This window comes from Rattus norvegicus, chromosome 16 (assembly GCF_036323735.1).
Source record: "Rattus norvegicus strain BN/NHsdMcwi chromosome 16, GRCr8, whole genome shotgun sequence".
NCBI classification, from domain to species: Eukaryota; Metazoa; Chordata; class Mammalia; order Rodentia; family Muridae; genus Rattus; species Rattus norvegicus.
The window spans coordinates 37,679,057-37,696,713 of record NC_086034.1 but is presented as its reverse complement, the minus strand read 5'-3'; the positions used below and the strand labels follow the sequence as shown (position 1 = coordinate 37,696,713).

Genomic DNA, 17,657 nt, shown 5'->3' with positions numbered 1-17,657 from the left:
TCACTTTCTACTATGGTAGGAGGTGGGGGTGCAAAAAGGGAGCCCCATGGGCTTCTTGTACAAATCTTAAATCTGGTACATTTTAGGAGGAGAAAAAAACACTAACATTTTAGGGTCAAGTCACTCCCACTATTGAACAAATATAGCAGAATAATTTCACTATATTCTTAGCACTAAACAATAATCAATGCATTTTGACTTGTAAGCTGTAGGGAATGGGATACTGTTAGAATTTTGTATTCCTCGTTCGTGTAATGTCTGTCTATCACTGTGCCCTGCTGATTCCACCTTGCAAAAGTGTAGCTATGTAATTTGTGTACCATTCACTGTAGAATAGGGTCTACGGAACATATTTAGTTACTTACATTCTGAAAAGGCCATTTCTCCCCTAAAATACTGGCTGGTGCTTAGTAAGCAGCGAATAGACCCATGTTGAGCAGATAATGAGTCGGGTTAATATTTTTAGTACTGACGGAAAATCCCATCAAGAAACAGTTGTCCTGGGCTGGGGATTTAGCTCAGTGGTAGAGCACTTACCTAGGAAGCACAAGGCCCTGGGTTCGGTCCCCAGCTCCGAAAAAAAAAAGAACCAAAAAAAAAGAAAAGAAACAGTTGTCCTTTTATGCTTTTTCTTTTTAAAAATACACTGCTTAGATCACTAAGCCAGTACATCCTGGTTATATCTCCCAGACACATTTGCTTAGCTGCTATTTGACATCACGTCATTACGCTTGTGCCTTTTGCTCCTCATATATAGTACCATTCATCTCAGTACATACTCGGAGGGGGAGCTTTAACATGTCCACAAGGAAGCTAATTAAAGGGACTCCCCTTAAGTTTCCATAAGTTTTCTTTTAAAATATGTCTTTTTACAGAACTGCTGGACAGACCAAGGTAAGCACCTTTTTCTCCTAGGTGACGACTCGTGAGCCTAAACGGTCAGCAACAGGTTCCAGATTATTCTGAACCTTAAGGTTTTGGATGAGAATTTGGAAGACACCCAGGGAAAGCTCGAAGGCCTATCATTTCCTCATGTTTGCCATTCAGTGTTCTGATCACAACATGCCCAAATCCACAACACGGGAGCACTGCCCCAAATGAGTTCGGATATCCTGAGCACTGTGACAGGGACAGAGAGACTGGAAGCAGGACCACGGGAGAGGAACACGTAACCAACCAACAAACAAGAAAACAAGCAAACCGCAAACACATTATGGATTTCATTTGGGGGCCACTTTTTGAAAGACTGTGAAATGTTCAAAATGAAAGGATCAAAAGGAGATCGTCAAGTCAATCGTTCTATTTGAATAGCCACAAGCCGAGAATAGCCACAAGCCGACCCGGGATAGGGCTTTTCTGTTAACCAAACATTCTTTGGAGAACCAAGCAACAGAGGATTCTATGCAACATTTTCTAAAGTCCTGCTTTTGTATTCATCGTATTTAACTGACATGAAATTAGTGTCAGAGTTTCAGGCTACAAAGGGGAGAACCCAGCAATCTCTTGCTGGTGTGTCCTTCCCCACTGAACACTGCAAACACTGCACCCAAGATTTCAAGGGGCCAATTGCAAGTCTGGAGCTGTCCGCAGTTTATGTGCTTCTAATTTACAGAACACTCTGCCGGTTGGTCTCCTAGGACAGCGGGAAAGGACTTCTCTTTCCTTTCCTGCTTAGTCTTCAAATTAATAACGCTGTTCACAACGCCTTTTCCCCAATGAAAGAGTGATTCACATGAGTGGAGCTTGCATTTAGGGTGAAGGCTGTTCGGGAAGCCAATGTGAATTCCTCAAAGCTCTGAGGCTGCAAGGAGTCATAGCTCTGTCAGGATCTGAGACAACAGTTCTCACAGCGAGCGAGCGAGGTTTCAGCATGGCAAGAGGGTTAATAGGTTAGCAGCAACCGGAGAAAGGGGAGGTAGGTAAGTGACTTAGTGATTACCGATAGGGCTCAGTTTTTGTCTTTCTCAGTCTCTTCTCTCGAGGGGTCAGAGGCACCCGTTTCCAGAGCATACTCCAATCCCATGCTCCTCGGGCATACCCATCTTCATCACCACCCCCTTGGGGTATAATTTCATAAGTGTTGCCGTTTATGACATCTATAATCGGCACAGTGCAAATGGTTCTGTGTTGTGTTGATGATGCAGCAAGATCAAATGGAAACATATGTATGGACCCACATAGTTATACGAGTTCATAGGGAAGGAAAAAAAAAAGAGGACTTAGGTAAACATTCAACATAAAAAAAAAGTGAAGTCATAATCTTTACCGATAAGGTTCAGTTTTATGTTTTCTTTTGGCCTTTTCCTTGTGGCTTAGTGGAATACGTTTCCATAGCATACTCCAGTCCCAGGCCCCTCTGGCAAAACCATCTTCGTCCCCACCTTGCTGTGGTTCAATGGAATAATCATTCCCGTCTATGTAATCTATTAGAGGCACAGTACATGTAGCTCTGAAACATTTACAGAAAATGAAAACGCATTTAAGAACCCCAAACCGACTAGTTCACCATGCCTGGCTACACGGGCTCCATTTGGACTTGGTTTCATTCTGCATTAGGAAACGATTGCCTACCAGGGACATAGAGTAAAATAAAGTCTCGTGAAAGCCAAGCCTGGGTTAGCGGAAGGGCAGAATGGAAGGGAGTTTATCCTAGGTATCCAAACAGATGCCTAGGACAAGAGCCATGCCTTGGAGATGATTAAAAGCTTCCTCCTTTTTAAGTCGGGGTTACTGATGGGCAGCCATCTCGTGGTAACTCTGTAACGTTTACCTGTCGTTTACTCTCTGTGTCCCCCATTAAGAACAACTACAAGTCTTTGTGTATACACTTCCTCTGACAGCACACTCTCAACAGCTTTTTCCAACTCTCTGTTCCTTTCTGATCCTTTGGAAGAAGTTATTACGAACACATCTTTCTTGCTTTTACTTAATTTCCTTCCCTCCTTTAAAACAACTCACGTGGAACAAAACTAAAACCTCAGGTTCTGTGTTGTATTTTACTTAAGGAAAAAAAAAAGAGAAGCAAGAAAGATGCTTCAGTATCTACTGAGGAATTTAAGGAATGAACTAAGAATTTGAAGGCTTGGAACAAATCCTTCCTTTGCATTTAGGTTTTGTAAAATGCTGCCCCTGAAGAACCAGCTGGATGCTGAATTGCTGTTACAATGACCTTGGTCCCTGCCCATTACTAGAAAGGGTTGAGAGTAGATTTCTCAAAATGGAGATCACAGAGAAAAATATCTATGGGGCTTAGAACCTTGATAGGATGGAAGTGGATTCTAAAGAAAGCTTACTTCTCTCCTGAACAGAAATTCACAAGAGGGCCACCATGTGACACACGGGCTCCCCACTTTTCCTTTGGAAAGCCACTCTCTTGCTGCTGGGTAGGCTTCCACACTGCCCTGGTGACCTGGCTACCTGGTCATATATCCTTTCTCTTGCCACGTGCTTTTCACAATTTAAAATAAGTGTGGAATTGTAAAGAGGCCCAGAAATCTGTCTGGCAGTTCGTCAACTACTAGATTTGTGGCACATTTCTCTTCCCAAACTTTAGTGCTGTCTTCTAAAGTGTAGCTAATCACATCTACACAGCAGGGCTGCCATGGGGATGAAGCCAGATGGCGTGTACAGGGTTCATGATGACAGAGTTCTTCCTCTGACCCGTGCCATTAGCCACAAGAATACGCTGCATTTGCCTAGATTCTGCAATGGTCAGGACTCTGAGGAGGAAGCAGAAGCTTTTGGAGGTAGGGACTAAGGCTGCCTTCCGGTGTTTGAGATGGCTCTGTAAACTGAATGGTGATCACTGCTTTCCATGGCACAACTATCTCTTTCTACACCCTCACGTTTCCATAGGAGCCCAGAGACTTGACTGGAGGAACAGTTGGCCCTTTACCGTCTAATGTAATCATCTCAAAGTTCCCTAGAAACCCAAAGGCTTAATGTCAAGTCTTCAGAGCATTTATCCTGCTGAGAGGGGACAATTAATGTTAGAGTCTCAACAGAATGTGAGACAGCTCTGTAAGGGGACACCTAACTTCTTCCGAACATGGGCTGGCTACGTTTGAATCAGCCCAAAGCATCCACCTCGTTCCACCCAGGAAACAAACAGCACAAGGAAAACACTCCTCACACAACATCTGGCAAACTATATGGGACAGGATCATAGAGAAGAATAGCATATGTCCATCTAGGACAAGGTTTTACTTTTTGACTAGGAAAGAAAAAAAAAAAAAACAAGGTGACGTTACCTGTCCTTAGATATGGGAGCTACGAGCGGTGCATACCAGTTAACTGCCACCTCACAGTGGGCATCAAGGTATATCAAAACCTTAAAGAAAAGAGGCAGGGTGAAAAAACACTCCTCACATACGGCACAGCAAATACCACACACATTTTAAAATGAGATGCTAATACAAATTAGCACTTTCGTCAATCTTGACATGTAAGTTATCCATTCAAACCAAACCAATATTCTCACTTCGATTAAAAAAAAAAAAACAAACCAAAGGATAATTCCAAACTGTATCTCATTTTTTCACTGCCTAAAAGGGAGTGTTGACACTGTACGAGGCACACTAGCACACACGTCCTACCTGTCCCAGCTTAGCCTTCTGAGCGCCGATGCTCCGAGCCTGGATCAAGCCTTCTCTCCTCTCATTTCGGAACACCTTCACAAGGCCATTCCACAGCTTTATGTACTCGGTCAGCTTTTCTTTTAAGTGTTCTGTGAATTAAAAAGAAACCATCTGACATTATAGATGTTTACATGGAAACTTTTTTTTCCTCTCAAGAAACAATGATTGGACTACATTTCCTTGATTTGTAAAACACAGTAGCAGTAAATAGCTGTGCTGTGCAGTCAGATCCATCGTTCACGGGTCAGATCACTGGTGAGATCAACAGAGACAGAAGGTAAGGACGGAGGTGCACTTCAGTGAGACCGTGTGTGAGAAGCATTTCTGAGATCCTGGGTTTGTTCCTCCATCACACCAAAGATAGATGGAAGGCAATGGGTTGCAAGTTAATTTTAAGCCTAGTATATATATGGGGAATTGGGTAGCATAAAAACATTATTAAACTTCCCTGTGAACATTAAATGAATATTAAAAATTTAAAATGTCAGGTTTAAAAAATAAAAAACCATAATATTTTGCAGTTGAAAGAAGTTCAGGATTTCTGAAGATACATAGTCTACTGAAGGCCATGGAGTCTTCCCAAGGTATGGGCTGCTCAAAATTCTGTTTCTGGGCCAACTTTCTTCACCCATAATAGGCACAGAAAATCGCTGTCTTGCTGTGATCACAGCCACCAAGCTGGCCCGTAACAATCAAAAGATACATTTTTGTCTGTAGCATAGCATTACAAGTGTGTGTGTGTGTGTGTGTGTGTGTGTATGTGTGTGTGTATGTATGTATGTATGTATGTATGTATATATATATAATTAGATATAATCTTTATAATCATATATACATATATGTTTGTGACTTAGTAGTGGGAATTCTACGATATAAAAACCAGGCGCAATTGGCAAAGTTTGCTCCTTGGCGTCTCAATGTAAAATAACAGCTTTATTTATCTTTGTGAGCCCAGGAAATTGGCTCACCAGCTAGGGTAAGCTCCTGTATCCCGCTGAGACGCTTCCTGAGGACATAGAAATTGTCTTAAAATTGTTAAAATTTTGGCTCATCAGTACAAAACCACCAAAAAAATTGCTATACACAGCTGAGGGCTGGTTGCAAACTGGGTGTGTTGGACCATATATTTAAGTTTGCTTTAGGAGGCTTTTTAATGTGTTTGTTTTGAGATAGAATGTCATATAGCCAAGGCTGGCCTCACATTTACTATGGCTAGACCTGAAATTCATTGAGGCTAGACCCGAACTCTCTTTCTCTCTTTTTAAAAAAAATTATTTATTCATTTATTTATTTATTTATTTATTTATTTATTTATTTATTTATTTATTTATTTATTTTATGTGAGTACACTGTCGCTGTCTTCAGACACCAGAAGAGGGCATCGGATCCCATTACAGATGGTTGTGAGCCACCATGTGGTTGCTGGGAATTGAACTCAGGACTTCTGGAAGAACAGTTGTTCTTAACCGCTGAGTTAAGCCCTAGACCTGAACTCTTAAAAATTGTTTTAAAATTTCCTGTGTATGGCATTTATGTTGTGTGTAAGTCTGTGAACCACTTGTGTGCCTGGCTCATGGAGGAGGCCAGAGGGCAGCACCTTATCCCTTAGGACTGGAGTTACAAATGGTGGTGAGCCATGTGGGTGCTGGAAGTCGAACTGTGGTCTTCTGGAAGAATAGCCAGTCTCTTAGCCTCTCTCCAGCTCCCAGACGTGGAGTCTTGATCCCCTGCCTCCGCAGCGGAAGCACTGATGTCACAGGTGCACATAACAGCAGCAGGGGCTTTATTACCAACAGAAACACCCATCACATGGGCTTTCAGAATGAAGAAAACACGCACACACACAAGAGTCTTACAAATACAATTAATTATGTTTCCCTGCTAAAATGTTTGGTGACTTTTCCCTTCCAAAATCAGTTGTTTCTTTCTTTTTACACTTAAGTCCCCCCACCCCTTTTTTTTTCTCAAAGCTTGGTACAGTCCTTCACTACTATTCTCTATTGAGGATTACTCTGAATTCCATTAGGGCTGTCTTTGGGACATGTTATTTCAACACAAGCCTTAAAGACATCTTAATGTACACAAGTGAGTGACCTATTGTTCAAGTTTAGACTCTTAGTCATGACAAATGACTTCTCTGTGACCTCACACTACAGTAGACTGTATTTAGGACTCAGAAACAACCTTGCCACTTTTTCTAGGTAAATATTGCCTTTTTACACCCCACATTTGTCAGGCTGGGTTTGTGACAGTTGGTGGTGCAGGCTTGTCTGGAAAGGTTATGGGTCACTTGTGAGCAAAGTGTCAAGAGCTCACTCGTGTTCTTTGGTCTTCTCTCTTGTCCATCTCTGTGGAGCCAGTGCAAGCTGGGGCTGCATAGGCCTATCAGCTGGAAAGCAGAGACTGCCCTGAACAAGGTCCAGTGGGACCAAGAAAACCCAAGGCTGCTGCAGACTTCTAAGGTCGGACCAGAAAACCCTTGCATGCTACAGACCCTAAGGAAGACCAAGGAGACCTTGGATGCTGCCGACTTTAGGGTAGGACCAAAAACTTTGGCTGCTGCAGACCTCTAAGCATCTGGGCTGTTCACCTGAAGTCACCCTGGTCTCAGTCAAAGATGCACACAAGTGGGGAGGAGTCTGCTCTATTTTAAGGCTCCCTATCTTGCTAAGAGAAAATGCTGTCATTACCAGAAGCCTAAAGGTTATGAAGAGTAGTTAGATCCTTTAAGAGGCTTTATGTTGTCTCTAAAAAAGAAAACGAACTTCAAGGTTTACTTTCCCTAGTCTACTGCAGCAAAGTGCAAGCCATTTTTTTTATTTGAGCTTTATTAAGCAAATACTACACTTTTTCTGAAGCTAGTAGCAACAGATCGTAATGTTGTCTTGAAATTGGAAACACTAACTACAGACCTTCTGGACTTGTGTGTCCAGGGGAATCTAAAAGTTTCTGCCTACTGTGAGGTACATAGATCCTGCCTGAGTGTGAGCCTTAGAACTCAGAAATCTGCGGCATGAGATGCTCGGACAGACAGCAAGAGGAAGTCAGGGAGCAAACAGCCCACGCCTCAGGGCCCGGGCTTTCTTTGTATCAAAAAGCTACTTTTGGAGGGTAAATACCTATTCTTTTTATAATGATGACTTGAAATATTAATAATAAAATTTCTACCATTAGTACCAACACAGGAGAGTTCAGAAAGTAGTTTTGTAGATTTGGAATATTTTATACACTTGAAAATCACTGGTGATAGTGTCAACAGTTCTACTCGAAGGCATATTCTCTTTTCTTATTACTTTAAGTGTATGTGTGTTTGCTTGTTCACACGTGAGTGCGCCACATGTGTTCTGTGTCCCTGGAGGCCAGAGGAGGGTGCAGGTTCAACTGCAGCTGGAGTTACAGATGCTGGTGAGCCGTCACATGGGAATCAGACCCCGGCCTCTGCAAGAGCAGCCAGGGCTCTAACCACTAAGCCACCTCTGCCGCCTGCTAAAGTTTATTTTTCAAATGTTTGTCTTCCAGAAAAATAGTTTTGGTAAAAGCATTTGTCATAGGAAACTGCAACCAAGATAAAATATCCAAGATAATAAATCTATTTAATTGAGCTTAAAAATTAAAGCTATATGTCTAGAGTAATTAAAATGATTAGTAATTGCAGTTATCAGCTGTAGGAAATGAGGGGGAGGGAATAAGTCATCATTTTATTATTTTTCTAGTGCTAGCATATGTGTACAGATCAGGATTCTAGTTATGTCCTCTCCGAAGCAGCAAACATTTGTCCAAAATTTAAGAGTTCTGAATTGAGCTTAGGGGAAGGAAGCTGCAGAAAGCTCTCCTGAAAGGTAGGTATTTTGTGGTACTCAGGTTCTTCAACCCTAACGTAGGATTTGGTAGTCATGCCTTATGCAGAAAAACTGGAAAATGTGTTTGCCAAAGTGTAAATATCCTGTTATTATTGAATAATTGGACATTTCAGTCAGTTCAAAAACTTCAATTGCTTTGTGATCAGCAAGATAAATAAATAAATAAATAAATACGTAAATAAATAAATGTGCAGATTTACATGGAAACAGCAACATTCCATTTTCATTTCCACGTTGACTTACTATCTGGGGCTAGAGCATTATTTCTATACTTCTGTAATTAGGAATATGTTTACCTTACAATAACGTGTTGAAATTATTCAAATTAGCTTTAAAAAGTTAAATTTTCTAGAAAATTACCACTTGCTCCTTCTCTTTCCAAGTTGAACCAAGATGACCTAACATTTGCCTAAATACTGTAATGGTCTCCTTTAAAAGAATGAGGACTGAGCTGGGTCCCAGCCTCTGGTCACAGCGCCTGAGAGACAGGCAGGACGGTCAGGAATTCAAAAGATAAGGCTATGCCAAGTTACACAAAGAGCTCAAGGCTAGCCTAGGGTACAGGAGTCTCCACACATGCTCTCCCACTCATAAATGATTTTATTTAATATTTGAAATCAAATAGAGACTGTAATGAGCTGTAGAAGGTGTGTTCTTAGAGAGCAGCCCAGGGCGACCAGGATGATGGTTAACATGATGACTCGGCAGGATCGAGCCCCCCAAATGCAGGAGGTTCCAACACAGACTTGGGTCTTTGCTGGAAGAAAAGGAGATCATGAACTGAGCAGTGACATTTATGGCTCCTTTTTCTCGGTGTTCACTCAATGAACCCTTAAACTGTGAGCCAAAATAACCCCCCTTCCCCCTTAGGTTGCTTTTGTCTGGTATTTAGTCACAGTAACCAGGAAAGTAACTAATACACTCGCATTTTCAGGGCAAATTCGGTATTTGCAGCATCGCTCAAGTGCAAAGTGAAGGCTGTGAGATAGGCTCGTGGATTTCAGTTTGAAAACTATGGCAGGAGCTTTGAGTGACAGTGCAAAATGTACACATTTCTGGTTTTCAGTCTTTCAGTAAGTTATTCCTACAATTCAACTTTTGTGAATTCCAAGCCCCACAGAATTGAATTGGTACAGCGTCAAAAGAAAGTATTGAGCTCATGGATTTGGATCTAACAGTTAATTAGTGCCTCTGTGCCCGATGGTAAGCCACATGAGTTCTTGGAATCTCCTGAAGAAAACAGGTAATTATAGTATTTTAAAGGTTATTGCTAGGACTAAACAAAATGACTCCTATACAGTGCTTGGCACAGTGACAACACAGTGACCTGTCAGTAGATATCCTTTATTTTAAAAACTTCTTTTGATAACACATTTTAATAATTACACTTATGATTGACTTATTTTCTAGCGAAGATGTCAATCTATAGATATTACCTTTATTGCTGAAGTCATCGATTAACACAATTTCTGCTAAATACTTCCTGGGTGTCCTTTTGATCACACTGTGGACCGTCCTCATGAGGGTTGACCATCCTTCATTATGGAAGACGATGACGACGCTTGAAGTAAGCAGGTTTTCATCATAATGCCAATACTTGCATCTGCAAAGAGAGAAGTTCATCGAGTAAATTTAGAGGCAATCTACAGCGCTCGGCTTCAGAGTCTCTGGGCTCGTATTTTCTGATTGGATTAAATATTATTGATTGATCTAAGGAAACCGTACGAAGCTCTTTGGATCTCAGCAGAAACACAAGATGAAAGAAAGAAGCTGGTGTTTAGAGTGACTCTTAGACAAAGCTCCTTGGCATCAGCACATTGTGTGATAAAAGAAACAGCTCTGAACCGGTGCAGAGGATGCCAAAGATACTGTTACAGCTGTCGGCGGGCTGCTTTCTACCACACAGATATCACTTTATTTTCCTTTCTGAAACGTGAGCTTTAAGTGCAAGAGATTTATTCTATTGTCTAATCGGACAGTTGAAAAATATTTAGACAAAAGTCAAGCAGGCTAACCAGGAACATGTTGGAGTCTGGGAAATTTACCATCAAATGACAGTAGCTCTAGTATTGTCTAGATCTATTGAATTGACTAAAGAAGGTTACGCCACAAAAAAAGGAAGAGTTTGAAACAATAATAGCAGGAATAAAGCTCTTGGAAGCCCTTTCCTAACAGGAAGAACCTCAGAACAATGTCTGAAGAAGATTCCAGAGCCAGGGTAGACCAAAGTTAGAAGGATCCCCAGGCTCCTTCAGGGTAACAAGTTCAAAATCTTGGGCCTTTGCGTGTGAGACAGACCAAGAGGTAATGGCACTTGCTGAGCAAGCCTGGAGAAACTCCTGGAACCCAGGCAGAAGGCGGAGCGTGAGGATGTAAACATGTATAGACATGTACATGCAAACATGTATAGTACTCCCCAGGATGGGCTATTCTATAACCGATTTAATCATTTCCTTATTGATGGGCACTTCACTTGGCTCTGTCCTTACATAGGAACCGTAGTTTCCTTAAGAAGACAGAGCTTCACTAGTTTCACTCAGCACCGTGTTCTCAGCAGCTAAGACACAGTAGCCGCTCCGACCCGGGATGACAGTTTCGAAAGCTACTGGATGTGTTTGCTTCTTAGTATGTCCATCCTGTACAATCCTATTCTGAGATGACCTTGAGAGCCAGTAAGACCAGGTGGTCCATATTCTGAGGAAGAAGAGCCCTTCTCTTCCCAAGACAACAGGGAAAACTGAAGATCGCCTAGTATGGAGATGGGAAGAAGTCTGGAAAAAACAGAGGACAGAATGTAACAAAAGCAGACAAAGAGCAAAGTTCAATGGTGCGTGCCTGTAAGTAGTCTACTCCAGAGGCAGAGGTGGGGTCAAGTCAAGGGCACCTTCAGTGACATAGTGAGTTCTAGGCCAGCCTGAGCTCCAGAGGGAGATCCTGTCTCAAGCCAAACCAAAGCAACAACACAAGCAGCAGCTGACGGATGGGCCTGTGCCATCTGCACTTCATGCAGTGCAGAACACTGACAACAACCGAAGTGTAGTTAGGCAGGAGCTACAGTCTCCATCACACCTCTTCCCTGCAGTCTGTCTCTCTTGGCTCTAGAATGACCCCAGGGTTAGAAGTTTCCACATATTTCAATGGGGAACAGAGAAAGTAGAGTTCAGTCTCGTGGCTGTTGACTGTTATTAGGCCTGTTCCTTTTCACAGAACTGTAGTCACTTTGTATTCTGTCTCCATATTGGTCATAAGCGGAAATGAAGTTCAGGTTCTCAGACTCTGCTTGCCATTAGTAGTGACTCATAGTGGACACTGAAAATTCTCCTAGAAAGTCATAGCATGATGACTGTGGTACCCATGCTTTGTCATCTCAGTGCTCTGAAGGTCCCCCGTTCACCACCCATCCACCACCTCTTTTACTTCCCTTAGGTGCAATCAGCTTAAAACTGAGCTGAAAATACTTTGTCTACTTAGCCAAATGTAGTACTCCCTCCACCCTTGCCTTCTGAACTTCTGAACCTGTTTTCTTCCTATAAAAAGCCTGCCCTGAGAACAGACTGGCACAACTAGGACCCTTTTTGTGGTCCTGGTGGATCAGTCTTGGGATGTGCATTCAATAAACTACTCTTATTTAACTGAGATCCGTGTTCAAATGGTTTGTGTTGCAATTCCTGAACCCAGCAGCTGTCAAAGAATAGGAGGTAGGAGGGCAGAGACTCTGTAGTGTGGGAACTTTAAGCCATAGTTTGCCTCTAGATGGCAAGAAGGGCTCAGAGGATCCAGTAGGGACCACGTGGAGATGCTAGGCCATCAGAGCAAGGATGGCATGGAAGAAACCACTAGTCACCAGAAGTCACCACAGCACTGATGTCCTGCAGTAAGACTTCGTCCTCGGAGCTTAAGTGTTGCAAATCTGATCCCTAAGGGGAAGGGTGTTGGGTGGGAGGTAAGGCCATGGGGGTGATTTAACATATCCATTTTGTTACCACCACGGGGGGTTTCTCAAAACCATGAGGTTAGCTCCCTCCTTTTGCTTCCTCTCACTCATTCACACAGGACAGATTCTGCTCTTGAACCTTGCTCCGTGAGAAGAGGCCTTAGCAAGGAGCTCCCTGCCAGATGTTTGTCTCTGTCTTAAACCTTGTCAGCACTCAATTTTGAGAAGTTTCATTTCTCTGTAATTACTCACTGTGTGATCTGTTAGCAGCACAGAAAAGGACTGAAACCAATACCTCAGAAGCTGATGAAGAGTACTCATGGAGATAGGGCACCCTTCACTTAGAGCCAGAAGGTGGCAGCACCACAGGAGGACATGGCCTTAAGTCACTGGATGCTGGAGAGGAGAGCGACCTCTACAGCACAGGGCTTACAGTGTAGGCCCTGAGCTAAGGCGCCAGCCCAGCCACAGCTGTAGGGCATTGTAGTTTTCATTCTCTCTGACCACAGGCTTCTCTTTGCCACAAGCAGGTTCTTGACAAAGCTTAGCTTTTGACAGCTTTTCTGGTTTACTGTGGTGAGGAGAAGTGAGAGCAAAGTGCACACTGGGTAACTTCTCATACACAAATGTCTTTACCGGGTGAACAGAGATGTCCTGGCAAGTGGATCAGTGCATAAAGGTGTCCAACCACTGTGCTAGAAGTTTGATTCCAGGCACCCACAAGATGGAAGAAGAGAACTGACTCCTGCAAGTTGACCTTTGACCCCCACACACAATAAACACACGTGGAAAGGGAGAAGATGAACTATCCATGACACTAAGGTAAAACCCCAGTTTGCATCCTGTCTCACCTTACTGGTGTATAATTTGCAGTAGTCTCCTTTATCTGAGGGTTTTGCTTTCTGAGGTTCCAGTTATTCTGTGGGTCAGTAATACAGTACTATAGAGTCAAGAGCGCGGGAGAGGCCCACTTGGGAACTTCCTTTATGATCAGTTATTGATTTTTAATCTCAGGATACTTGACATGTATACTATTTTTTTTAAAAGATTTGTTTATTTATTTTATGTACAGCATTCTGCCGGCATATGTGACTGCAGGCCAGAAGAGGGCACCAGATCTCATTACAGATGGCTGTGAGCCACCATGTGGTTGCTGGGAATTGAACTCAAGACCTCTGGAAGAGCAGTCAGTGCTCTTAACCGCTGAGCCATCTCTCCAGCCCATGTATACTATTTTTAATCACAGAAATAATGTTTAGAAAAAGACATAGTATAACTACAGGATTAGTCCTATCTGCTCCCCCAGGGGCCTTACTTAGGATTCCTGACTATATTCTCCATGGATAACGGTTAGTTGTGTAGGAAAGAAAACCAATTGCAATGAAAAGCCATGTTTAGGTAGATGGGTCTAGTTATATGTTCTTGGCTCATTTCTGTTCCCCAGCAACTCACGCTCCACGAGAGTTTCTCAATCGTTCAGCATCAAGGACAGCGAGGCGAGGCTCCACCGAGAACTGCTCTGGTCACGAGCATTCATACTCAGATGACAAGATGTGGAGTGGTCCTGGTCGTCCTGTGGGGTGTTTGCAGTGTAGCTTCTGAGACAGAAAGTATTCGTGTGCTGTGGCTATGTGCATTGTGCAGGCTAAAGAAGACACCAGGAGTCCTGTTCTGTCACTCTGCTTGGTCAGAATGCTCAACATAGTGTTGGGGCTACAGGCATGCGATGTCATGCTTGGCTTTATTTTTTTATTTTTTTTAACAAAAATATGAATGAATGCTAGAGATTCAAAGTTAAGTCATCATGGTTGTGCCATGATGTGGCACCCACCGAGTGTGGCCCCGAACTCCCTGCCCACTGAGCATTTTATAGTGACCTCTGTAATTTACGAAGTAGATTGCAAAACTAAAAAGGGAACATGCATTAACATTTTACTTGCGCTATCTCTACAGTTCTGGTGTCATCTGTACTTTCATATTAAACCTTGTCATAAGGCCTAAGAGGTGGGGCTATGGTTACGAGGACTTGCTGCTCTTCCAGACGACCCAAGTTACATTCCTAGTACCCACACAGATAGCTCACAACCTCCTTTAACCACACCTTCAAAGGATCTAATGCCCTCTGGCCTCCCATGGGCACCCACACATGTGTGACACACACACACACACACACACACACACACACACGATTAAAATATAACAGTTGGACCATTGATGGGTAATATCTACATAAGTAGACTGTAGGTTATAAATTGCTGTGATTAGCATGCACTGTCATTGATCTACAGTATTGTGTGCCTGTACTTATGCATTCGTGCAAGAAGTGACCCAACTTCTCAACTTGTGCCCTTCAAGAGCTGCACCTTATTTCTAGATTGTTCGCTCCAAGTCTTTATTTTAATAAGGAATAACTTAGACTCTCTTTTGTTAATTCTGCAGGAAGTCTAAATCTAACAGCGAAGAATTTTAGGCACAGGAACCAAACCCATAATTTGAAAAACACTGACTTTTTTTTTATTAACTACCTTCTTCCATTTAAAAATAAATATGGAGCTTTTCTTTCCTCATCTAAAAATACCATTTATTTAAATAATTAAAGGGAGAGAGAAATGCTTAAATCTACCCGAAATGGAGCTTATATCCAATTCCTGAGCACATTAGTACTGTAGACATAAAGTTTAACTTAGCATTCTAAAATATCTATTTTCAATGAAAGGAGACAGTGCCTCAAACTCAACACACTGGAGGAAGAGGCCTTTATCCAAGTGTATGGTTTCTATGCACTTTGGTGAAAGGATAAAAATACAGAATTTAACACTAAAATGTCAATTCCTCTCTGGATATTCATTTTATCAGTATGGCTCCTGGAAAAGATTAGATAATACTCCAAACTGGATATTATTTTTTTTTCCTAAGTTCAACCAAAGCTACATTAGCCAAATCATTTGTTTTTTTTTTTTGTAATTTTATCATACCCTAGCTCCCAAGTCCCTAGAACTTTCCTCCCTAAATTACTATCATGTACAGTGTTTCCCATTGCGTTTGCACTAGATTGCATTTTGTACATTGACTTAGATGCCGACTCTAGCAGGCTCTGGTTGCGGGGGTAAGTTTCTCATCCTTGTGTATACTCATTGCCCTTAGCGTTGTTTTTCATTTGCTGTGTGTGAGCATGATCCTAGCTTTCTATGAGGAAACCTGCCTCAGTATTCTTACCATTGCTCCATCTACTGCTCCTGGGGCTAAACACAAGATCAGGTATTGTGCTTTAAGCTACACACTATCAGAGAGGATGAAAAGTTCCTTCTCTATGTCACATAGAAGCACTACCACTCAAACTACGTTTCCGTTCATCGTCCATGGAGGACTGAAGACTTTACAAAATACCCTGCTAAACTGACATGACTGGGCCTGACACTCTGCTGCTCTACTGGGTGTGCCTTCTTTCAAAGGCATGACTTGGCTTCTTTTCTTAGCCCCGTGATGACCTTTAATGAAGGTGAGCCTTTATGTCTAAGTCACTGGGACCTTCCTCATATCAGTGTCAAGTCTTTAGAATCAAACTTGCTCTCTTCTTTTTGGAAAACATTGTTCCTCAAATCCCTTCCCTTTTCTTCGGTGTCTTTGGGTGAGTAATGAGACTTCCACTTAAATTCATCTGGTCAATTCCTCAATATTTGGTTCTGTGGGGAGCTTTGAAATCAGGGTAGGGAGTCTGAGGGGGTAGAGGCCCTTGGTGATAACCTTGATCCCCAGGACCCATCTACTAGATGAAGAAAATCAACTTCAGCAGGCTGTCCTCTGAACACAGGTGTGTGCACACACACACACACACACACACACACACACACACACACAGAGAGAGAGAGAGAGAGAGCATCCAATACAAATTAAAAAAATAAAAAGACACTTGTAAAGTCTTAGAAAATCTAATACATTTTTAAGAAGTCAACTATAAAATTTAAATATGCAGATTGTTCTTGATAATGAGGAAACAAAAGAAATAGACTATTTGTCCTGATATTTTAAAACCATATACTATGCCCAACAGTTTATTTATTCATTGCATTTGTACTTCAAGCAGAATCTACATTTGGAGGGAACAGGGTGCTGGGTGGGATGCGTTTAGAATGTCTGCTTAAAGCAGCCACACAATACTGTCTGTCTCCTTAAAGGCAGTTCCTGAGTAGATCATCGTCTCTGGGCCAGCAGAATGGACTAGCAGGGAACACTTGTCCCAGCCGGGACAATGAAGTTCCTTTGGATTCTGAGCTTGTGTGACTGCAGTTAGTTTCTAGTTATAGTTGCATGGCGAGGCAAGGGTTTGACAGAGAAAAAGCTTTTCATAGAGAACGTAAGAGAGAAAAAGTCAAGTGGAGATGAGTGTTTAACAGACATGTGGCTTTGTTTGTTCATTTTTCCCTCCTGGTTCTGAATCTCCAGTGACTGTCATATGTCCTGTGTGATCTTGGTTTCCATCAGACAGTCCAACAGGTACCTTTCACCTACTTGTTTTAGCTTAGCTAGTTGCCAAGATTTGTTTTTTAAGTAACTACCACATCTAGCGTGTTAACCTTAATATTTTCACTAAATCTAAGCTTGTTCTATACATGTGTTCAAGAGTTTAACTAGTCGATCAGTAAAGCAAGCCATGTATCTGTCTCCTCTTGGAGAGTTTCTCTCTAGTCATTGATGAAGTTAGAGAAAGATGGGCTAAAGATGGCCTCTCCAGGTGGTATCTCACTTGGTAGGTTTTAAAAACACTTTGCATAGATGAATGTTAGCATTAGGAAGCAATATATGTTACCTAAATTAGAAATATCAACCGAGAGCATGCATGGGACAGACCTGCGCCCTCAGTACATATGTAACAGTTGTGCAGCTGGGTCTTCATGCAGGACTCCTAACAGCTGGGGCAGGCAGGGGCTGTCTCTGACTCTGTTGCTTGCCTTTGCATCCCTTTCCTCTAACTGGGCTGCCTTGCCTAGCCACAAAAGGAGAAGATGCATCTAGGCCATCTAGAAGATGCAACTTAATATGCCAAGGTGGTTTGATATCCACAGGAGGCCTCTCCTGAGGAGGAAGGGGGGAAACAAAGGTGGAGGGAGGGGAAAGGAGAGGGAGGAGACTTGGGGGATAGGAAGGAGGGGAAGATGCAATCAGGATGTACAGTAAATTAAAAAAATAGTAATTTTGGAAAAAAAAAGAAACAAAAAGAAAATTGTG

At 42.3% G+C, this 17,657-nt stretch overlaps 1 protein-coding gene across 3 annotated transcripts in view; it reads right to left on the bottom strand.

The window, feature by feature from the left end:
* The window catches only part of Galnt7 (polypeptide N-acetylgalactosaminyltransferase 7), a 124,544-nt gene that overhangs the window by 17,198 nt on the left and 89,689 nt on the right, over positions 1-17,657 (bottom strand). For 2 of the 3 annotated variants that reach the window (XM_006253083.4, XM_039094437.2), the window contains 4 exons: positions 9,934-10,100; positions 4,596-4,726; positions 4,251-4,330; positions 2,267-2,449 (listed from right to left, as the gene is read on the bottom strand). In XM_006253083.4, coding sequence (XP_006253145.1) covers positions 2,267-2,449; positions 4,251-4,330; positions 4,596-4,726; positions 9,934-10,100 — 561 coding nt within the window. Of the gene's footprint in view, positions 1-1,939; positions 2,123-2,266; positions 2,450-4,250; positions 4,331-4,595; positions 4,727-9,933; positions 10,101-17,657 lie in introns of all 3 variants that reach the window. The other variant, NM_022926.2, reaches the window with a different exon arrangement.